At 39.4% G+C, this 24,179-nt stretch overlaps 1 protein-coding gene and 1 long non-coding RNA gene across 3 annotated transcripts in view; one reads left to right on the top strand and one right to left on the bottom strand.

Annotated features, from left to right (window-relative positions):
- Nucleotides 1-24,179, top strand: part of PDE11A (phosphodiesterase 11A) — a 419,722-nt gene that overhangs the window by 314,110 nt on the left and 81,433 nt on the right. For both annotated transcript variants that reach the window (XM_027127261.1, XM_027127271.1), the window contains 2 exons: nucleotides 14,556-14,702; nucleotides 14,964-15,071. In XM_027127261.1, the coding sequence (XP_026983062.1) occupies nucleotides 14,556-14,702; nucleotides 14,964-15,071 (255 nt within the window). The remainder of the gene's footprint in view (nucleotides 1-14,555; nucleotides 14,703-14,963; nucleotides 15,072-24,179) is intronic.
- Nucleotides 18,699-24,179, bottom strand: part of LOC113631140 (uncharacterized) — a 51,977-nt gene continuing 46,496 nt past the window's right edge. Inside the window, exon 4 of the long non-coding RNA XR_003437197.1 lies at nucleotides 18,699-23,743. This is a non-coding gene — a long non-coding RNA (uncharacterized LOC113631140). The remainder of the gene's footprint in view (nucleotides 23,744-24,179) is intronic.

Below are 24,179 nucleotides of genomic sequence, written 5' to 3' on the forward strand. Positions count from 1 at the left end.
CTTTTATGTCCACCCTTTCCTTCTCTGAGGCTGATATCAGTATAAAAATAATAAGAAGTGTTACAACAACATGCCAAAAACAACCATAATTATTATAACAGTCAGTATGATTTAGTGTTTCCTGTTTCTGAGCACCATGCTAGACTCTTTTTTTTAAATTTTTATATATTTATTTATTTATCTTTGGCTGTGTTGGATCTTTGTTTCTGCGCGCGGTCTTTCTATAGTTGCAGTGAGCGGGGGCTGCTCTTCGTTGCGGTGTGTGGGCTTCTCATTGCAGTGGCTTCTCTTGTTGCGGAGCACGGGCTCTCGGCATGCAGGCTTCAGTAGTTGTGGCATGCAGGCTCAGTAGTTGTGGCTCGCGGGCTCTAGAGCACAGGCTCAGTAGTTGTGACGCACAGGCTTAGTTGCTCCGCGGCATGTGGGATCTTCCCGGGCCAGGGCTTGAACCCATGTCCCCTGCATTGGCAGGCAGATTCTTAACCACTGCACCACCAGGGAAGCCCCATGCTAGACTCTATGTGTGTTATTTCATTTATGCCTCACAACAACCATACAAAGTAGTAGTATTATTGTCTACACAGAGAACGCTCAATCAAGGCTTACTTCAGTTTCTTGCCCACAGCCACTTGGCAAGTAGGAACCGGAGGTAGGATTAGAGACCATAACTGTTGTGAAGAGTGTTCTAGGCAAGTACAAGGTAAATTTAATAAACAGCTTCAAGAGAAAACACTTACTAGAAAAATTTAAACCATACTCTTAGTAACATCACTGCACAAATCCCTGATAGAGTCAAACCTTTCTCTGGAAGGATAGCACTGTTAGTTTGATGTTTCATCCCTTGTTAGCAGTGAATTATTTTTTCCCAATATTTTATTATGAAAAATTTCAAACATAGAAAAATTCAGAAGAATTGCACAGAAAACCCTCATCAGTCTGTGGTTTTTAACTTCCTTGGAGAACCCCTTATACTCTGCCTTCCATCCCCCAAATTTGCACACCACCCAAAGCCACCCCAGCTCTGAGTGCTTGTGGTGGGGATAATGTTTAGAACAATGGTTCTCAGTTGTTAATGGGCACCAGCTTGTTAAACACAAATAGAATTTCTGATTCAGAATTTGCCTTTCTAACAAGTTCCCAGATGATGTTGATGTAGTTGGTCTGGTGTACAACTTTGGGAATCACTGGTTTGGGAAATTTTTCCCTGAAAAACACAAAAGACATTTCTCTCTAGACTCAGAGATAGCATAGCTGTGTCTCTGTGGGTTTCCTTTGCCCTTGCTTTTCTTTAATCTTACGAACACTGTAAATCATCTAATATATCAGATTCTCTTTGTAATGGTTACTAGGAAGCTTACAGACAAATTTGGCTATCCTTACAAATGCATTGATGCTGCAGCATGCATTTTGTCTAGTAACTTCACTTCTGATCATGTTTTACATTCCTCTCCTTAGTTTCCCTTTGATTTGTCTTTCTGGCCTATTTTTACTTTCTTTTATTCTCTGTTATTGCTTGGATCTTTGAAATCCACATTAAACCTTTTTTGGGACAAAACAGGTTATGTATATATCACTACTGCTAGCAACAACAAAACAACACTTTGATATACCATGTTGAGTAAACTTTAATAAGAAAGCAGTAAACTTTCATAACAGAAACATTTTTTCAAAGAAAAATTACTTCAGAATGCCGACCTCACTTAGGAACCATAGGCTTGATGAACAGCCATTTTAAATTAAAGATTCAACACATCATCATCATCTCTCAGGGCTGGTTCTACTTACCTTACACACTGCCTTTAAGATCATTGTAATGTACACAATGCAAGGTGGATTAATCTTATAATCCTTCTTTTAAATAATCTTCTTTCATAAAGAAACTAGAGAAAACATGGAAATATATAATCAAATATTACATCAACTGCATGTGTTAAAGAAGAAACACTGGATACCTTTCTTTTAAAAACTTGTACCAAATTGTTTTCTAATTTTATTTTAAATGTTATATACCGGGAAAAAGGAAAATCTCTTTTGAAATGACCTATTTCTGTTGAAATGCAGCATTTAAATTTTCAGTGCTGCTAATGAGAACTGTTTCTTTGATAAACATAAATAATGAGAGCATATTAGAACTATCCAAGAGCCAGGGTTGAAAAGACAGTTCACGTAAGAGAAAGTTTCTCTATTTCAAAAGGAGGTAGTCACTATGATGTTTCTTTTTCTTTTGGTTCTCACCATGACAAGAAAAATATGTGAGAATCATGTTTTCTCATGAAGGTTATGTTGCTGCATGAAGGATAACAGAGGCAGTTTCTGAGATTAATAGGAAACAGTTACAGATAAGATTGTTTCACCAGAATAGCTCAAGCAGAAGTAAAGGAAAGGCCATAAGATTTTTAACTTCTGGTGAAATTCCTGAAAATCACATGTGAAGAGATGATAGAATTTTCATTCTCCTATTAAGGGGATCAAAGTAATAGGTCTACTCAAGCCTAGAAAACCAAAGTGAATTAAGCAATAATTGAGAATAATTAAACTTTAGTAAGAGAGGGGAAATATTGTACTTAGAAGCTTGCATTTCTTTACACATTCCTCTCTTTTTCAATATAGAGATTATTGACTACTAATCTTCCTTGCGTTTATGCACTTAAAAAAGACAAATATATAAAATGCCCTTTGACTTGGTTAGCCCTATAATGGAAAGATTTGCCATTCCATGGGAAGCTTAGGTATTAATAGGTACCAAGGCCCTAGGAGCAAACAGCCTCTAGTGAAGTTCTTCTCAAACATGAGTGCATATAAGAATCATCTGGGAATTGTGTCCAGCTAAGAACCCGTGTTGAACTACAGAGGAGTCAGAAAAAAGCTATGGACCCCTCTCCCCAAATCACACATAAACACATTCAAGCCAATCCACCTAGCTGATTCAGGGACCTAATTCCTACTCTAGGGGTATATTTGAAAACCCTACATTATAAAGTGATTATAAATATTACAGTGATCTATACAACTGCAGAGAAGGAAAAGGTCACTGTAGGATAAGAGAGAATGAATAGGCCCTGCAATCTCGGGGCCGGACCATGGCGACTGACACTGTGTGGCTGACAGGGTCTTGGTGCTCTGGCCGGGTGTCAGGCCTGAATCTCTGAGGAGGGAGAACCGAGTTCAGGACACTGGACCACCAGAGACCTCCCGGCCCCAGATAATAACAATCGGCGAGAGTTCTCCCAGAGATCTCCATCTCAATGCTAAGACCAGCTCCACTCAATGACCAGCAAGCTACAGTGCTGGACACCCCATGCCAAACAACTAGCAAGACAGAAACACAACCCCACCCATTAACAGAGAGGCTGCCTAAAATCATAATAAGGTCACAGACACCCCAAAAGTAACAACTGACACTGCAGAAATACAATGGATCATGAGAGATTACTACAAGCAGCTATATGCCAATAAAATGGACAACCTGGAAGAAATGGACGAATTCTTAGAAAAACACAAACTTCCGATACTGAACCAGGAAGAAATAGGAAATATAAACAGACCAATCACAAGCACTGAAATTGAAACTGTGATTAAAAATCTTCCAACATGGGCTTCCCTGGTGGCGTAGTGGTTGAGAGTCCACCTGCCGATGCAGGGGACACGGGTTCGTGCCGCGGTCCGGGAAGATCCCACATGCCGCGGAGCGGCTGGGCCCGTGAGCCATGGCCGCTGAGCCTGCGTGTCCGGAGTCTGTGCTCTGCAACGGGAGTGGCCACAACAGTGAGAGGCCTGTGTACCGCAAAAAAAAAATCTTCCAACAAACAAAAGCCCGGGACCAGATGGCTTCACAGGTGAATTCTATCAAACATTTACAGAAGAGCTAACACCTATCCTTCTCAACCTCCTCCAAAATGTAGTCGAGGGAGGAACACTCCCAAACTCATTCTATGAGGCCACCATCGCCCTGATCCCCAAACCAGACAAAGATGTCACAAAAAAAGAAAACTACAGGCCAATATCATTGATGAACATAGATGCAAAAATCCTCAACAAAATACTAGCAAACAGAATCCAACAGCCCATTAAAAGGATCATATACCAGTATCCCAGGAATGCAAAGATTCTTTAATATATGCAAATCAATCAATGTGATACACCATATTAACAAATTGAAGAATAAAAACCATATGATCATCTCAATAGATGCAGAAAAAACTTCCCACAAAATTCAGCACCCATTTATGATAAAAACCCTCCAGAAAGTAGGCATAGAGAGAACTTACCTGAACATAATATAGGCCATATATGACAAACCCACAGCCAACATCATTCTCAATGGTGAAAAACTGGAACCATTTCCACTAAGATCAGGAACAAGGCAAGGTTGCCCACTCTCACCACTATTATTCAACATAGTTTTGGAAATTTTAGCCACAGCATTTAGAGAAGAAAAAGAAATTAAAGGAATCCAAATCAGAAGAGAAGAAGTAAAACTGTCACTATTTGCAGATGACATGATACTATACATAGAGAATCCTAAAGATGCTACCAGAAAACTACTAGAGCTAATCAATGAATTTGGTAAAGTAGCAGGATACAAATTTAATGCACAGAAATCTCTTGCATTCCTATACAGTAATGATGAAAAATCTGAAAGAGAAATTAAGGAAACACTCCCATTTACCACTGCAACAAAAAGAATAAAATACCTAGGAATAAACCTACCTAAGGAGACAAAAGACCTGTATGTAGAATACTATAAGACACTGATAAAATAAATTAAAGATGATACAGACAGATGGAGAGATATACCATGTTCTTGGATGGGAAGAATCAACATTGTGAAAATGACTCTACTACCCCAAGCAATCTACAGATTCATTGCAATCCCTATCAAACTACCAGTGGCCTTTTTCACAGAACTAGAACAAAAAATTTCACGATTTGTATGGAAACACAAAAGACCCTGAATAACCAAAGCAACCTTGAGAAAGAAAAACGGAATCAGGCTCCCTGCCTTCAGACTATACTACAAAGCTACAGTAACCAAGACAGTATGGTGCTGACACAATAACAGAAATAGAGATCAATGGAACAGCAGAGAAAGCCCAGAGGTAAACCCACACACATATGGTCACCTTATCTTTGTTAAAGGAGGCAAGAATATACAGTGGAGAAAAGACAGCCTCTTCAATAAGTGGTGCTGAGAAAACTGGACAGCTACATGGAAAAGAATGAAATTTGAACACTCCCTAACACCATACACAAAAATAAACTCAAAATGGATTAATGACCTAAATGTAAGGCCAGACGCTATCAAACTCTTAGAGGAAAACATAGGCAGAACACTCTATGCCATAAATCACAGCAAGATCCTATTTGACCCACCTCCTAGAGAAATGGAAATAAAAAGAAAAATAAACAAATGGGACCTAATGAAACTTAAAAGCTTTTGCACAGCAAAGGAAACCATAAACAAAACGAAAAGACAACCCTCAGAGTGGGAGAAAATATTTGCAAATGAAGCAACTGACAAAGGATTAATCTCCAAAATATACAAGGTACTCATGCAGCCCAATATCAAAGAAACAAACAACCCAATCCAAAAATGGGCTGAAGATCTAAATAGACATTTCTCCAAAGAAGATATACAGTTTGCCAACAAACACCTGAAAGGATGCTCAACATCACCAATCATTAGAGAAATGCAAATTAAAACTACAATGAGAATGAGGTATCACCTCACACCAGTCAGAATGGCCATCATCAAAAAATCTACAAACAATAAATGCTGGAGAGGGTGTGGACAAAAGGGAACCCTCTTGCAGTGTTGGTGGGAATGTAAATTGATACAGTCACTGTGGAGAACAGTATTGAATTTCCTTGAAAAACTAAAAATAGAACTACCATATGACTCAACAGTCCCACTACTGGGCGTATACCCTGAGAAAACCATAATTCAAAAAGAGTCATGTACCACAATGTTATTGCATCTCTATTTATAATAGCCAGGACATGGAAGCAACCTAAGTGTCCATCGACAGATGAATGGATAAAGAAGATGTGGCACATATATACAGTGGAATATTACTCAGCCATAAAAAGAAATGAAATTGAGTTAGTTGTAGTGAGGTGGATGGACCTAGAGACTGTCATACAGAGTGAAGTAAGTCAGAAAGAGAAAAACAAATACCATATACTAATACATATATATGGAATCTAAAAAAAAAATGGTTCTGAAGAACCTAGGGGCAGGACAGGAATAAAGACACAGATGTAGAGAATGGACTTGAGAACACACGGTTGGGGAAGGGTAAGCTGGGACGAAGTGAGAGATTGGCATGGGCATATATACACTACCAAATGTAAAATAGATAGCTAGTGGGGAGCAGCCACATAGCACAGGGAGATCAGCTCGGTGCTTTGTGTCCACCTAGAGGGGTGGGATCGGGAGGGTGGGAGGAAGACGCAAGAGGGAGGGCATATGGGGATATATGTATACATATAGTTCGTTCACTTTGTTATACAGCAGAAACTAACACATCATTGTAAAGTAGTTATACTCCAATAAAGATGTTAAAAAAAAATAAGAAGGAATGGATGAATGAATGGGAATGAGCTTGTACAGAAAATGGGACTTGAATTTCAATTGGCAGAGTAAGGAAGAAGTCAAACCCTGTGGGTGGAGGGGTAGAATAATCTGCAACCATAGAGGGAGAGATGAGAAAAAGGATAATAAATTGCCCATCCTGATGCATCCATGGAAGACTAGAAGATGGTAACACAGGATGGGCAATGTAGAACCAGTTTATGAAGTGCCTTGGATACCAAGCTAAGGAATTTTACTTCATTCAGCAAGCCACAATGAGTCCTTAAAGGCATTTAAAGAGGGAGTGACATGGTAAAAATGGTATCGGCTGAATTAAAGGGATAAAGTCTAAGTTTTAACATAAAAACATATACCATGTTTATTATTTATTTTAATATGAGATAGAATAAGACCTAATAATTCTTTTTTAAAAATATTTCTTCACAGTTCTTAGACATTTATATTCACTCTTAGCTTCCAAGTTTTACTGCTTCTGTATATAAATCTAGCCCATGAACTGCAGAGGTTGATTATGGCATTGTTGTATGCCTGACCCCAAGAACACGAGGAGGACTCAGATCTTCACATCACTGCCACACACGCCACCAGGTGGCTTCCCAGCCTTTTGCAGCTTCTGTGTTGTGTGTAGATTGAGAGAGCTGGTGGAGCCTGGGAATGTGCTGGGCCAGCATATTCTTGGTCAGCTGACGGTGCACTACTGAAGCTTTATTGCTGCCTCTTTTTGGAATTCTCTCTCTTTCCCATGTTTCACATGTCGTGGATAAATCTGTGAGCCACCTAAGTATCCTAGTTTTCCCCGTTTGGAAGTTGGTGCAGGTAAGCAAACTTGTACTGAGATTCAGCAGGACCTGTGTCCTCCCTTCTTGAGGAAGAATAGAAATTAGTTAAAATTTCACCCTTCCCTACTGGACAGGGGCCTGTGTGCTATCTAAACGACTAGTTACTTGTAGTACTGCTAGTCCCTCTAAAGCCTGAGTGCGTGTGTGTTTTAAGCATATCTCAGCTGTGTCCCAAATATACAAGAGAAACCTTCACAGAATCCCATCCAGACAGAAGGATCCCTCATCTCCCTGCTCACCCCACTGTATCACCTGCTTGCTGCTTCCCTTATTTTACTAAGTTATCCTGTCCAGCCAAGGGTGATATTAGAGTCCCATCAATGCTCTGCTGATGAGTCTGAGCTAAGGTTGTTTGCCTGAAGTCTGCCTCTGCTCCCTCAGAGGACAAGTTATTTTTTGCAGGATAGTCTTGGGAGTATTTAGCTGATTCTGTGTTCACAGTAATCAAAACAAAGCTAACAACTGGAGCTTATTCCAAAGTCAGTTGCAAGTTTAGAGACTTCCCCAAATGGATTCAAATAAGTACAGACCAAAACATTGTCCCTTCAAACGGATCCAGGCTGCCCATCATAAAAAATGGATCAACAGGCTAGTCATCTGGGAATCACAAACACTGCTCACAGTGCACCCAAGTTAGCTGCATAATGCGGGCATGGGAAACCCTTCGACTTGGCAGCGGTCTGCTTTTAGAGGCAATATAGTGGTTAGGCGCCAGGGTCTAGAACCAGACTCCTCAGGTTCAAATCCACCTCTGCCAATCACAACAATGCAAATTAGAACAAATTTTCTATCATCTGTTTCAGTTGGCTCATCTATAACATGGGATTAGGAATATTCCTTACCTCTTAGGGTCCCTCTTAGGAAATCAAATGAGTTAATATACATAAAGTGCTAGAAGAGTGCCTGGCATGTATGTAGCAAGTGCTATAACAGTGCTGGCAAAACAGACAACTTTGCAGTCCCTTCCACATCACCTCAGCCCAGTGTCCTGTCTTCATTATTTCATTCATCCCAGAATCCTTTGGTCCAGAGGGCTTAGTGGGTGAGTGGGTTGGATTGACAACACAGTTCTCCTTTGAATTTCTAGGGCTGGACCACCACCCACTTTGTTGTTTCTTCCCATTTTCTGAGCATCACAAAATGTAATACTCTTGTGTCAAGGGGTCCAGGATAGTATTTTAACATTTTATAGCCTCTTTGTAAAGCTACCTTTTCAGTTTTAGAGGAGACAGTTTTATGACTCCCTTTGATAACCACTTAACTATTAAGGCCCAAACAAAGAAGAGGAATGGTCACAGGGTATCAGGTACCCCCAGACAGCTAGAGTCCCACTTCTTGAACATTATTCAAATTAGCTCCAGGACTCATAATTCTGTGTTTTCATTTGTTGTTACAATAAAGTAAATGGTTTTTTTAACCAAATGTTATTTCCTGGCTATTAATTCAGTAGTTATTTCGGATTGTAGCACTCCTCTTTGATTTAGGGATATGGTACCTTATAAATATTTAAAAGTTGAAGACTGACACTTGGAGAAATTGACTTTGATTTGTTTTGTTAATATCCTATGGCTAGAGTAGTTATAGCTTTGGAAGATGTGACCCCATTCTCTACCTATCAGAAGAGATGGGGTGCATATGGCTCTATAACAAGGAAATTTGGGGATGCTCTTCTCAAATCTTTTGCAGACTAGACCTCCATGTGCACCTCCAGAGGACACACACTACTCTTTATTCTTCATAGATTTCTCCAGAAACTGCTCTTGAACCCAGGAATGTAGATGAAAGCTATCCATACTTCTCAAAATAGCTGAAAATGGTCATTCCTGAAAGGCTTGGAACTTTCTCTGCATCTACAAGTGTCAGCAAGGGTTTACGACAGGGCTCAGGATGATCTATAGACTGGTATTATTTAACTGTGGATCACTCAACCTAGTAGGGGAAAAAAGACAAGGTCAATAAGGATGGGTCTTGGTGAACCAGAGGTCATCTTACATTTTTCAACCTAATGTTCTTATTTCCTTTCCATTAACATTTCATAATGAAAAAATGCCTATATTCTTTAATTTTTAAGATAATTAAGTGAATTTAGTGCCTTTGAAGGGTAGAGGATTTATAATGGCATCAGGGAATATGCTATTAATAATCCACAAGACAGGGGCACCTGGAGAGCAGCAATGCAGTCTGCATCGCCATTTCTGCTCTTTGGCAACAAGCTGTAAGAGGGTTGCCAAAGCAGAACCAAACTCCTCTCCTGAAACCAGAAAGACTTGTGTCTTCTGGGACAAGGCTTCTACCCTCTTGGGAAGTGGTTTTCCAGTTGTATTTGACTTTGAATTTGAACAAATTACAACAAGCACAGAACATTCTAAGTACCTGGCATTCTCTGTATGCAAAGCCCTGAAACATGTGATGGAAGTAGAGAGTCATTCTGGAGCTTCCCTAAGGGAAAGAAGCATGCCATCTGCCTTTGATTTTTTTTTTTTTTTTTTTTTTTTTTCGGTACGCGGGCCTCTCACTGTTGTGGCCTCTCCCGTTGCAGAGCACAGGCTCCGGACGCGCAGCCTCAGCGGCCATGGCTCACGGGCCCAGCCACTCCATGGCATGGGGGATCTTCCCAGACCGGGGCATGAACCCGTGTCCCCTGCATTGGCAGGTGGACTCTCAACCACTGTGCCACCAGGGAAGCCCTGCCTCTGAGATTTTTACAGCCTAATAAGCTAGGTCAGGATGACACAAGTAAACACATGGGGACACAGAACAGGAGAAAGAGGTCTACATGGTTGCAGCCAGGCCATGCACACAGAAACAAAGGGGCTAAATCAAAGGCTGGATTACCTCTGAGTTCTCCAAGCTGATCATTTAAGGTACCATTTCATAAAGTTAATTTCAATGATTTCTAGATAAAGATGGTAGAGTAAACACACTCATTTTCTTTTACTCCTTCCTTAAGCCCCACTAAAACAACAATAAAGGGACTTTTTTAAAGGCAGAAATTCTCAAAGATAAAGAAATTGGGAAGGGATTTAACCATGACAAAATTTTGAAAGCTAGAAAACGGATGAATATTAATTCAGCAAACCCAAGAAAGCCAAAATAAGCTAAGTGGGAAAAGCTGAGAGGTAAACAGATTTATGCCACAGACCCCTCTCCCCCAAATAGCTCAGGAATTGGCTAATTAAGTACCTTTGGAAATAGGGATGAAGGTAGGGCCGTAAACAAGAAAATGGAGAATCTAAGAAGCAGTTAGATCTCCAGATCCTTCATCCCACACGTCCACTCCATAAAGACTGGAGGCTTCTCCTCTGAAGCGGGTATAATAGCAGCTTTTTGGGATAGGGGGACAGCAGTGCAGAGCTTGAGGATAGGAATACAGGCTGGAAACAAGGGGATTGAATGAAGTTATATACCAATGCTGAGCTCCTCCAATCTCCATCCCTGTAACACCCAGAAGGTTCTTCTCCGGGGAATCTGAGTAGCTAAAGAGCAAAGGCCCGAAGATACAGATATCGGTAGCTTCCCCAAGGAAACAGGTCAGTCAGATCCCTCTTCAGAGAAGCCCCCAGAAGCTCTAATAGAAGCTTTCAGAGGCACATTTTTAAATGGGGGCTGAAAACCAAAGATCACCACACAGCTAGGGAAAACTTCTAATACCTCTGAAGCAGTCAAATATATTAAAATGATTAAGGAAGGATAAGCTGATTGAGAAAGAGGCTAAACCATCAGTGAGTGGATTAAGAATGTATTTACCATTGTGGTGAATACATATAAAGGAACAATATTCAGCCTTAAAACAGAAGGAAATACTGTCATATGGTACAACATGGATGAACCCTGAAGACATTATGCTAAGTGAAATAAGCCAATCACAAAAGGACAAGTACTGCATGATTCCACTTATATGAGGTATCTGAAGAAGTCAAATTCATAGAGACAGAAATGAGAATGGTGGTTGCCAGGAGGGAGGGGGAAATGGGAAGTTGTTGTTCATTGGGTACAGGGTTTCATACACAAGGTGAAAATGTTCTAGACATCTGTTGTACAACAATGTAAATATAGTTAACAATACTTAAAAATTAAGAGGATACATTTATGCTATGTGTTTTCTAACCACAATAAAAAAGAGAGAACTAAAACAAAATGAAGGGAGTGAAGTAAACTCTGAAGGGAGAAGAAAACGTTAAATAGAATTATTAACATCCTCACAATGGTAAGAGAAGACATTGAATCCATGAAACAAAATTAAGGTGCTATTAAAAAAATTTTTAAAAACCCAGACAAAAAAGAAGAGCTCTTAGAAATGAAAACTGTGATATTAAAATATCAAGAATAAGGAGAGGGAATATTTCCTAGAAAGTAGAGAAAAAAGAAAAGAAATGAAATATAGGAGGAAACAGAGAAAAAAAAAAAAACAGTCCAAAGGTCAAATAATGGGAATTCCAGAAAAGGAAAGAAGGGAAGAAATGATCAAAGAGTTCATTTTTCAATTTTTCCTAGAATTAAAGGACATGATTTTCCAGATTAAAGGGCACACCAGGTACCTAGGATTATGAGTAAAAATAAACTCACACCTAGGCACATTTTCATGATATTTCAGAACTCTGGAAGCAAAAAGATCCTACAAAAACAGAGAGGGAGGAGGAGTCATTTTCAAAGGTAATGGATTCACAATAGCTTCTGACTTGTCAAAAGTAACATCTAAAGCTAATAGAGAATGCCTTAAAAATTCTAATGGCATGATTTCCAACCTAGAAATTGATATCTAGACAAACTATCAATCAAATGTGACAATAATATGAAGACATTTCAGACATGCAAGCTCTCATAAATTTACCCAGCACACACACCTTTTCTTGGGAAGCTATTGGAAGACATGTCTCACCAAAATAAGGAGAGAGCCAGAAAAGAGAAAGATGTGGGATACAGAAATAAAAGAGAGATGAAGACACCCCCAAAATTATGGTGAGGAAACATCTAGGATGAAAGCTATATAACAAGCTGAGAAGACTGCCAGTCCAGATTGTAGTTCAGAAAGTTCCAACAGATATTTCTTAATAAAACTGATGGAATACCCAAAGTATCTGAATATTTTCAGACGAGATTTAGATAATTGGTAGAGAGTTTCGAGGTTGAATTAGTGATAAGGATGGAGAAAACTAAGCGCACATTAAGGAAGACAGTTATTAACTCTGAGAATACAAAATGCTGTCGAGGAAAGGAAAAGTAATCATACTAAATTGCATGACTTAGCTATGAATATCTTTTACAGAGTCATTATAGTATAAACCCTGAATATTTCTCTAAACAAAGTTATTATATTATTATACTGGGGAGTGAGAAGGGATAGTGTATGAGGTAGCAGAGGTTGACAGGTACAGTCTAAGACAGCTTCATCTTCATCTTCAATGGGGGGAAGTTAGTAGATAGTGCTTAAATCATAAAATAATTTAAAAATTAAATCACAAGCACCTTACTTTGCCAAATACCCAAAAAAGTGTATCTAGATGATTTGAACGTGGTTGCCTCTAGGTAAGGGAAAATTTTGGTACTGGAAGAGTTCTGCTAATGTGTATGTATGTGTGTGTGTGTGTGCACGTACGTGCACGCGTGTGTAACTAACCTTGCAGATCTAACTCTTAAAACTATGTGCACGTATAACTTTGATTTAAAAATATTTATTTATTTATTTGGTTGCGCCGGGTCTTAGTTGCGGCACGCGGGATCTAGTTCCCTGACTAGGGATCGAACCCGGGCCCCCTGCATTGGGAGAGTGGAGTCTTAGCCACTGGACCACCAGGGAAGTCCCTGGTTTTAAATTATTCTTAAAGCAAAAAGCAAGGTGTTAAAGTGCTTAGCATGAGGCCAGGAACTCCAAATAAGGACACCTACACACAAAGACTATTTCTACCACCACCGTGTTTGAATTTCACAAGCCTCACCTTTTTCATTCCAAGGAGCTGAATTCTACAAATATGTTAATATAGTAAAATGATTCACTGAAAGATAAGCTGATTAATTTTTAACAAAAATAAACAATCAGCAGAATAGCAGGCAAATTGTCCCATAATGTATGTATCTGTTCATTGTTCTTCCATGTTGTGGTGAATAACCAGTGTTTGGATTTTAGCCTAGAGGTGTTTGCTCTTATGGAGGAGCATGGGGCTGAGAAAGAAGGATTGATTCAGTGGTTTCTGGGATGCTTAGAGCGAGCAGAGTTGGATTTCATTGCTCGGCCAAAGCGGTCCCAGGGCATAAATTACTCCTTGGGTAGTTTACACCCAGTGAATAGACTAGGAATATGAACACAGAATGGTCTCTGATAATCTGAAAACATAGAAATGATTCCCTTATCAAGAGTGGCCCAATGAAACCAGCAAAAATAATTATTCCCCAAGACTTTTTATGCCCTTTAAGTTTGTGTAGGGCAACTGACTGACAGCTGCTTAACATGAGTGAGTGTTTTGAAAACACTGAATATGTACGACCAGTATTATAATTATGTTGTGATGTTTTTATAGAATGTCACTAAACTATATTGCAAATTTATTCCTTCAATGAAACATATGCTGCAAACATCTCTATCCTATTAAGAAACACATTTTGCACTAGAAATGTGCTGTCTGATCCTTTCCATCTTTCTGAATATACAGAACATGTGTGTAACAAAGAGCAAGTACACAGCTACAGGATATAAGGATGTAAGAAACAAGGCAAAGTGGTGTATTCCCATGTCCTTCTCCTGAATAGTGGCAATTAAAATTCACAGCTGCTGGCTGCCCAGATGTTTCTTGTGTTTAGTGCTCTGTAATATGCATCAGAATATACTGTATGACTGCAGTTTCAGTAAACTAGACTGCTTTGTATTCTAAATTCTGCAGACTAGATCCAGTGTGTATATTTTTTCTTCAGATTAGCTTCCCTCTCCCCTACCCCCTTCATTTGCTTGGGGCATTAGCAGTTCAGAAACAAAAGACATTTCCAGCTCAGACTTTAGCTGTATCAGAGTGTAAGTGCAGGTCAGGTCTGATTTATGTGGCACGTCTGATAAGTAGGAGAGGAGAGCAAGATGAAGGGTTTGGGAAAGCTGGTGAACTTGGCTTGACTTATGTCTTCTGCTTTTGTAGGCAGCCAACATCCCTTTGGTGTCAGAACTTGCCATCAACGACATACATTTTGATGACTTTTCTCTCGATGTTGACACCATGATCACGGCTGCTCTTCGGATGTTCATGGAGCTGGGGATGGTACAGAAATTTAAAATCGACTATGAGGTATGATGTTCTGTCATGGGCGATCCCAGGAGTGCACCTGGAACAATATGGTAGCCACTTTGAGCCTCAGGTTTCCCGAATAAAATTGGGGAAGTTAATACTTTCCCTGCACACCTGGTGGGATTACCGTGAGAATCCTGTGAGATGCTTGTGGCAGGACTTCAATGGTTGAGGATTACTCAGACAGAAGACATCATTTTGGTAATGGTCCACCGGAGATACATACAACTTCCTGACATAATCTTTCCCTTCCCATTTCAGACACTGTGTAGGTGGCTTCTGACAGTAAGGAAAAATTATCGGATGGTTCTATACCACAACTGGAGACATGCCTTCAACGTGTGCCAGCTGATGTTCGCAATGTTAACTGTAAGTGTGTTCGGTGACGATGGAAGGTCATCTGTCATTTGTGAGGACCTACAGGCTTCCCCTTCACGTTCCCATTTCTCTGACAAATTGCCCTGTGACTTATTTTATTTTGGAAGTTACCTACCCTGGTGATGGGAGTATATATTTCACAATGATCTCTGAGCTTTAAGGCTGTAAGATCTCTGACACCTTGAAGCAGGTGTAGTCTTGGAATGATTGCTTTAGTCTCTTTTTAATGTTTTATCTTGGGAAACTGTTTTTTTTTAACAAAAGAAATGCTTGGATTTTCAAAGCAATCTTTTTGCAGAGGATATGGGGATGAATGACTAAACAAAGAGATCCACTGGATAAGACTTTCTAGGCTGGTAGAAAGCCAAAGACGGGGTGTGTGAACATTACCCCCAGGGACACGGGAATCCTGAGAGATGCTTATCTGAGAGAAGGTCCAAGGAGGCCCCGGGAAGGAAGGAGTAGGAGTGAATGCTCTCAGGGTTTAGGAGTACACTAGGCTTCAAACCTTCGCTCCAGGTGCCGTAACTCAGTTAAGGTGGCCAGTCTGTTTTAATGGGGACAGCCAGGGCAGCTGGCCAGACGTAAGCCTTGGAATTTAATCTAAAAGGAAATGTTTGTGGCAAAGACTGAAACAAAATCCTATATTCACCTCCATTTGCTGGCAAAAAATAAGGCTTGTTTTGGTTTTATTTGCACTTACACTGTTAAGCTATCATCAAGTAAAATGGTCTCTGGCTTAAATATATTGGTTTCTTTGGCCTCCTGGTGATATATACACATATATGTGCCCATATGTGTGTGTGTAAACATATTTACCACACTCACAAAAGAGAGGAGACCTATTTTGGATTCTCATAACATAAATCCAAATACCTTACATCTTTGCACCCAGATTAAAATTTAAACCCAAAAGAAGGAACTCCAAATGACATTTTCCTTTGGTCCACATGAAGGAAGACTTCCATTCCTTCCTCATGAAATGTTCTGCCCACTTCTCTACCTACTAAAATTTTACTCATTCTTTAAAAGGCATTGATCTAATGCCAGTTTTCCCGTGAAGTCTTTGCTTTCCATTAATCATCAATAATTTCAGTAATCATCAGCAATCATCAGTAATTACTTCTCTGCACTGTGTCTAGTACAACACATCTTTCTTTCTGCTGTGTATTTTAAGTTAAAGATCTCTCATTCTCCTATAAAGTAAGCAGCTTGAGGCTAAAGAGATAATTTGTTGTTCTTGCAATAATCTTAATTAATCTATCTGTTGAGAGCATCACCAGCACCCTATACTCAATCATGTACTTGGTAGGTTTTCAACAAATTTGTGTTGGATTGACTTGAACTCAAATGCACATGTAGCATAAGAAGATGAGACCAAAATGTCTTCATTGTTATACTCAAGGACTTGTTTTTTGGGTCCTTAACTGCTTAAGGAGCAAGGAGAATAACCTGGAAAAACTGGACTGGCCCCATCTCGCTGTAACATACACCATGAAAGCAGCCAAATGAGGAAGGAAGATGCTTTGAGCTGTGAGCCTTAATTGCTGAAGTGCCAAAATTACATGAAAAAAACAAAAACAAAAATGCTTTCGTCTTGCTTTTCCATATCAGATCTCAGTAGACAAGGAATAACTTTCTGTGTGTAGAGTTTATGTACATGGCTCACAGAGGACATTTAATAAAGAAATTATTAACCTGTTATTTTGGAAAACATATGGATTTGTGGTGAATTCCCAAAATAAGTAAGTGGGAACCTTGTTCAACAAAGGATTGGAGATGTCAAAAGCAGAAATAGATTTTACGACAAGCCTTAAAATAGTTGGGATGAGGGAAGCTGGCAAGAGCTTCGGGGTCAGGTGGACACTTAGGAGAAAATGGAATCCACACCCAGTTTTCTTCGGTAAATGTTTCCACAATATGGACAATCTTGATCCTTTTTGAGAAATTGAAGACAGCAGAACTCTCAACCTATGTCAACCACAATGGAGGTACTCTTACTGCCAAAATATTTCAAGGGTATAGTTGTTTTTGCAAGTCCGCTCAGCAACCTTGAAGAGTATCACTGTTTGAGAAAGTCTGGGTTTTGTTTTCGTATTAATACTAGCTCAAAAAGAGAAGAATTCACTCTTAAAGTTCTCCTGGCCGGGGGTGGGGCTGGGGAGTAGGGTGGGCAGAGGTTGCAAAATAAAAACATGACTTTGGGGAAAATACATTGGTGAATGTTATTTTTTTCTCCCTCACATTGAATAGAATAGCCACATCTGGAAAAGATATTATTTTCTGCTCATTAAATGTTGCTGAACTTGACTAAGGGTTACAGTAGGTTGAAAATGTCAACTTTTGTTTGTCCCTAACACAAGCAGTCTCCTCTCCAACTTGACCATGGGCAGCCTGGTCAATCAGAATTTTTTCACTAAGAAAATAATTATAGAAATAACAAATATTACTTGATCAGGGAAGAAAAAGTGAACTTAATTCCCTGATCAATTCTAACTTCTGGAATACGACCTCAGTAGGCAAAGTAGGCAAAATGATAACCTACTTTTCTCCATGAGTGGGCACTAATGCTTCAGGTACTCCTGAAAACTGTTAGGGTCTTTCACTGTTTTGTTCTCATCAGTGATTTTATTTACATTCTAGTTATCCCATATTCCATTTGCATGTGTTGAGTTAGAACCAAAAAATGAAAGTAAAAAATCATCATACATTAACCCCTGGATTCATTCATTCAGCCTGAGTCACAAAACCAAGAAAGCATGGCGCATGTGCACGAAATTTTCCTCTAGATGGCACTCCAAGGCAAAGTTTCCCAGCCAGTTGCCTGGAAAGAAGGGTGGGGGGGCGGAAACCTTACCAACATTCCCTGAAAATGCTTCTTTTCTTCTAAGACAAGAAGTACTGAGACACACACGCCACACTCTTTTCTTAAAAGAGACACCAACAAAGCCAGTGTGCCGAAAAGAGCCCCTCCTATCAAGATGGACCTGTATTAGGGCTGCCTCCTTGCCCGCAGAGCTATTAGTGTGAATAGTATGGCACTCTCCATGTGTCTAATATCTGTGGGTGTGTATTTTTCCAAGCCCATTGTCTCTGGGAATGGGAAGATGCACATTTGTGTGTCATTGATGAGCAAACTATGACACGATGTACAACAGAGCAAATTATACATATAAGAACCGGCTTCCCAACCTTTAACCCTAAAATAATTTCAGACACAGAATATAAAGTTATTCATGAATGAGTGAATTCATTCATTCAGAATCATGTTTTGCAAAAGTATTCCACCTCATGTCTAGGTAACAAAGAGGTTTTGTTCCTTTAGAAATTAAAAAGAAAAAGAACAAACTGCATTGTAGGATAGGCAATTTGATGTATAAACGGTGGAAATTTAGTTCACTGGGAATCCTGTTAATGACTTATTAAATTATTACAAGCCTCTGGCCTGAAATTCCAAATATTAAAATGAAAGCTTCAGTCTTATTCTTTGCTTCTAAAGAGATATTTAGGTAGTTAAAATTTACCAAATATTTTTAATTCCTTGGATAAATGCAGTCTGCAGTGCCAGTTACTATTTGTGGTTAAAACAGGGAATAAATACTGCAGATAGATCAAGAATAATTATACAAATTTTCTTTATTTATAGAAGCTTGTAGAATAAATATTCCAGCAAGCACATACATAGTGAAAGACGATAAGCACATTTCTTACATGCACAATGTAGACCAGATACAGGAACCGACCACGCTTTTGTTTGTATTCTGTCAAATAAAAAGGCATGTGGTGATGCCAAGGTTGCAGGGGCATTTTTCGGTTTTATAAATGATGTATGATCTCTGACAGATTTTCCAGGGGGAAAAACAGGTTTCCTTAAGAGTCGGTATTCTTCACTATCCCATAAATGTACTCATTAGCACTTTGGGCCATGCCCAGTATCCTGTAGGGCTCAATAAAGATTCACTGAATGAGTGGATTCAGTTTAGGGTCATATTATTCAGGGACCCGTGCTGCTCAGTGTCCAGTTTTTCAAAAAACTATAAAATGATGAACAGCTATCATTGCTAGAAATCTTGTTCTTTCTTCCTATCACACTAAGGTTCAGCTAGGGTTCATATAGAATATTATGATCTTGTAGAATTCACTGGATATGAAAAGAGATGAGCACATGATCACATTAAAATTTATGGTGGTGCTGGCGGCCTGGTGCTGGTTGGGAATTGCAGTTAAACACTAATAATAACCAAGTATTGCAGCAAACACATTGACACCTCCTGACATTTACTGGGGGCTTCTTAAATCTTAAATGTGGAGGTAGCGCGTTTAAGTCCATATTTGGGTTGTCAACAAGGTTATTTTCAGAGATAAGCCAAGTCGTTTTATTGATAATTCAAACTACAGAGCAGAAGGGACGTTTAGGAAGAAAAATCCTTCCTGTTCACTAGCTTGAGGATAATGTGCTGTCCTCTGTCTGCCGTTTGCATTGAAGTCCTTGATTTTTGAGGTAGAAAATTCCTTCTGGAAGGAGATCTTAGAAGCACAGTTGTAATTCTCCCTCCCCTTCCAACCCAGAGAAGGACAGAACCAGTTGAATTTTCAAATAAAATATTTTTGCTCAATAACCAGGATCCTAATCTTGACGGAAATCTAGTTTCTTTGTAGGTCCTAACGTTGGAAGGTACAAAGAGATCTGCGGTCTTGTTCTGTAACTCACAGTAACAAAGTAACAAACAATAATCGTATTTATTATCATCAAACATCACTTTACATTGCATTTCCTTGTAAGTAGTAACTAGTTATATTTACTTTAAAATAAATAGCAGCATTATCAGAATAATACAATAAAATCTGTATGTAAGAAATACCAATTCTTTAATCATCATGTAGGTATATCTTGAATTCCAATGTAACTTCAAAGAAGGCAAATTTTTAATTTAGGAAAGGAGTGATTTTTAATGCTTTTGCAGAATACCAGCACTGGGCACTATGGAGCTAATCAATTTGAATACTGTGTTTAAATTACATTTAAGACTCTGGCTTTTAATCCTTTAAGAAGGGTTCTATTTTTATTCTCTCTGGCCACCTCTCAGAGCTCCAGTGAGGTACCCCATGCTTCTAGCTGACATTCCCTTTTTCCACAGTTATTTTACAAAAGGAAAAAGGCAAAGCCGCACATACTTAAGAACCTGGTGTGCTAATAATCAAACAAACAATTGGGCAGAAGGATAATGCAATCCATTTCCTCACACAGGAGAGTACCCTCCATAACTCACTTTAAGCGCTGCCATTCGTGAGTTATGGGTCATTCCCTTTCTAGTGAAAATAAATTCTCCCGCACCATCAGCCAGAGCTGAGTATTTTTCTTAGGACACATAAACTGTAAAAGTGTATGAACATAATTGTGCCGTTGTTTCGGGGAGAATATAAGCTCTTGTCCATGGACACAGGCTTGTCAGGAAATGTATGTAGTTTCAGGGCTGGGGCTGCCTAGTTACAATATAGGATTTTTGATTACAGTGAATTTATTCCTGAGATTTTTACGGTGTTGGTAAACTGCTTAATCTGTCACTCTGTATTTTATGATGCCAGCCAAATCCTCCAGGTCAGGGAGACCCAGGCGTAGAGCCCCAGTCATTTTTCATGGTTTATGACTTAGTAGCGGCACCTTCTTGAGGCTGAAACTTGGCACCTAAGGGTGTCAAGCTGGGAACTTTTAAGTTTTTTTCACTAGTCTCGTGTTTAATTTTAGCTCAATGATGTGTAATAAAAATTTGGGTAAGTTTTGAAGAGGCCTCATATTCTTGAAATTCATCAACCTCGCTTTTTTGTGGCACTTGGAGAGGACAGTCTGTCTGCACAATTAATGTGCACCAGGTGATGTGCTTCATTTTCTGTGCTCGCACACCGCATGTTGTATTCAATTCACTCTCAATTTATCATAAAATATAAAACATATTTCTAAACGTGAAAAAACATGCTATCTTTATCCAAAAAATCATAAAGCGCATATATTCTTAGTATTACAAATTGAGTCCTTAAGAATCTAATGTGGTTTTTCTTTTGTCTCTTTTTGAAATACAATATGCATGCTACATACATGTAGCTTTGTTTTTTGTATTATCTAAATTGAAGGAAAAACCTCAATTTTTAAAGTCTTAAGATAGTTACTCTGAAATTTTCCTTTTACTGTTTGTATTTGTTTTCACACATTTTATCGAAATATGAGAGCAGAGATATATTGACCGATTTTTATTTGACCACATCAAGACCTCTTGAGAATGAAATAAAGAGTATTGACAGATGCCAGAGGTTTGCCTTGAAATATTCTAGCAAACAAACAAAACCGTGCATGTGAAGAGGTAGCTGAAACAAGACAGCGGAACATGGCTTCCTCCTGAAGTTAGGTAATGAGTACATGGGGGCTCAATACAGAATTCTATTTTTCATATGCTTTTAACTTTACAAAATAGATGATTTTATAAAATTAGGGTAACAAGTAGGTTAAAAATTAAGTCAAGGAGGTCGTTAAAAAATAACTAAATAAAATTGATTACAATCAATTCATTTTTTATAATTCATGCATCATCTACTCAAACATACATACTTGTACCAGTTTTGCTGCCTTGCCATTCTGAGACTTACAAGCATTCGCAATATCATTTGAGAATCAGAGACAAGTTGTGTCCAAAACATGACTTAGGTTTTGCAATTTGATAATAAGTGCCTTCAGGAGCTTCTGGTTGTAAAAGAAGTACGTAAGTGTAGACTGTAAGGTCTTCCCAACTCTGAGCTTGATAAGGAAAGGATTATTGTGGACTTAAATCAGTATTTAATTAATGCCAAATCAATAATTGACTAATATCTTGAGAAGAAAGAGAAGCAAATTTGATCAAAACTATCCAACTCCTGTGGAAATCAGACAGACTACAACTGGTTTGTGTTGTTATCGCATGCTTTTGTGAAGGAGACATGTAAACATGGTGCTGGTGGTTGGTGGTCCCCTAACAGCTGGTAAGGTTCTGGTGTCTGGACCTGAAAATGGGACTGAAGTGCCTTGTTTTCAGCCTAGCAGACCCAAATATTGGCAGACAAACATATCTGTAAACACCAAGGGAGTCTGACCGTTAAATCTAGATGCTATGGTTTGTCCAGTAGGGTTTTTTCCTGCAATGGAAGGTTGCGCTTGTGTGAATATCTGTTCTTCTCCCCCTTGTGTTTTCATTACCCACTATCTCTGGTTGGCAAATACAGGATCTTTTTTAAAAGGAAGATAGGATATGGCATTAAGCATAAATTTGTTCGTAGCACTCTTGGTAAGCAAATGAAATCTACTTCTATCTTAAAGCTTGAGAAAGTCCTCTGCCTAAAATCACTGCTTTGGAGCAAATTGAATAGGTTGGTATCCATCAGCCTGCCCCCAGGATTTACATGTTGAGAGGTGGCCATTCCATCTTGAAGCAAAAAAATAGATCCCAAAATAAAGCACGCTGGACTTGCTGTAAATGCCCGTGAAGCCCAAACTTGCGGGCTTAATGCTCTTACTACTCTGATCCACTCTGATCCAGTCAGCTGGGATATGGGCTGAGTTGGGAGGGTGACGGAGGCACCCTTCTCACAGAACCTTCCGTCCTTGTTAGGAGATCTAAGTTTCACTGATAGACACCGCATGTGAAGGATGGCCTAGCACAGCTGGACCAGCCATCAGCATTGTAGTTTGGGACTTTCTTTAGAAGACCAACACACTTTGTATGTGGCATTTACAATGAAACCCTCAACGAGCATTATTTGGCTACAGTAAATTTGATTTTAATAATATACCAAACAAAGGCCCCAGACAGGGCCCCTGCAACACTGCATACCAGAAATTAAGAAACACCAGGAATTAAATGATGCTTCTCTAAATGCTACCTTTCGGCCCCAAGCTCACATCACTTCTAAGGTATGAAGTCATGTTTAGATCAGTTGAGACATGATGACACGATTAGGGATATGGTGTGCAGATTCTTCTAGAGAAGGCACTTCCTTGAGAAACTATGTTCTTCCAAACCTCTTGGAATGGTCTGAGCAGTCTTCTTTGCTCTTCTAATCCAAGGAAAGAGAAAGATGAAGGGGAGAAGAAAAGCTCTACAAAAGCCCATCATGCTCTCTCTTAACCTCAGCCAATCCGTGGAAGGCTCCACTGCAGTGCCGGCTGCCAGCATCCATGGAGGAGCATTTGGAGCCAAGGACCTTCTTCGGTTTGGAATTTCTGGAACCGTTAGGAATTTCCAGTACATCACCGGATTCTCTCCCTCTTAGTCCGCCATCTGCCAGATCTCAGAATCAACAGGATTATCCAGGAAATTCCTCGTCATTCAGTACCTCTGATAGCCAAGTTCAAAAAGAGACGTGAAGGCAGAATTTCTGGCATCACTTTCTCAGATTCCCGCACTGTAGCTGCATACATGACAACAGGCGTGCAGACCATGATGCACCGCCTCCAGAAACAAAGCAGGAGCTAGCCACTCTCACCATCACTTTCTGCGACAAATTGCAACCGATGTTGGGAGAGTTTCTCACTAGAAAAGGGTGCTCCATGGCACTGTTCTGGTTGGCACAAGGCATGACCAGACTATATGCGCAACAAGGGCCAGATGCACCTTTCTTCCTTAGCTCTCCGTTCCAGCCTGCCGTGGAGTAAATGCTGAATCAACATTTGCTCAATGAATAAATGAATGAATGGACACTTTTCAGGATGTCACTGTTTTATTCCAAGGTAGGACATTTTGATGAAACACGGGCTTACTTCTAAAACAAAAAAGAATTTACCTACACACACATAATGTATATGTATTCTAATGAATAAACATTCTTTATGGAAATTTTGGGCACAAAGGAAAAAATTTTAAGTCATCTGTGATCCCACTACTGGTAATATTTTGATGCACATCCTCACTGGTTTAAATTTTATGTTGACTAAGTGATAGGAAACTACTGGGTAGTTTAAGAAACCCTTCAAATCAATCTTATTGTTTGGGTCCTTTGGCATTCCAGTGATTATATGCTCTAATGGCTGGGAATAAGGTTATCCCAGTATACATTTAACCCAGTGAAGGACTGTCA

This window comes from Aethalodelphis obliquidens, unplaced genomic scaffold (assembly GCF_003676395.1).
Source record: "Aethalodelphis obliquidens isolate GAN/ISIS:26980383/991018 unplaced genomic scaffold, ASM367639v1 scaffold2, whole genome shotgun sequence".
In the NCBI taxonomy this organism is placed as follows: domain Eukaryota; kingdom Metazoa; phylum Chordata; class Mammalia; order Artiodactyla; family Delphinidae; genus Aethalodelphis; species Aethalodelphis obliquidens.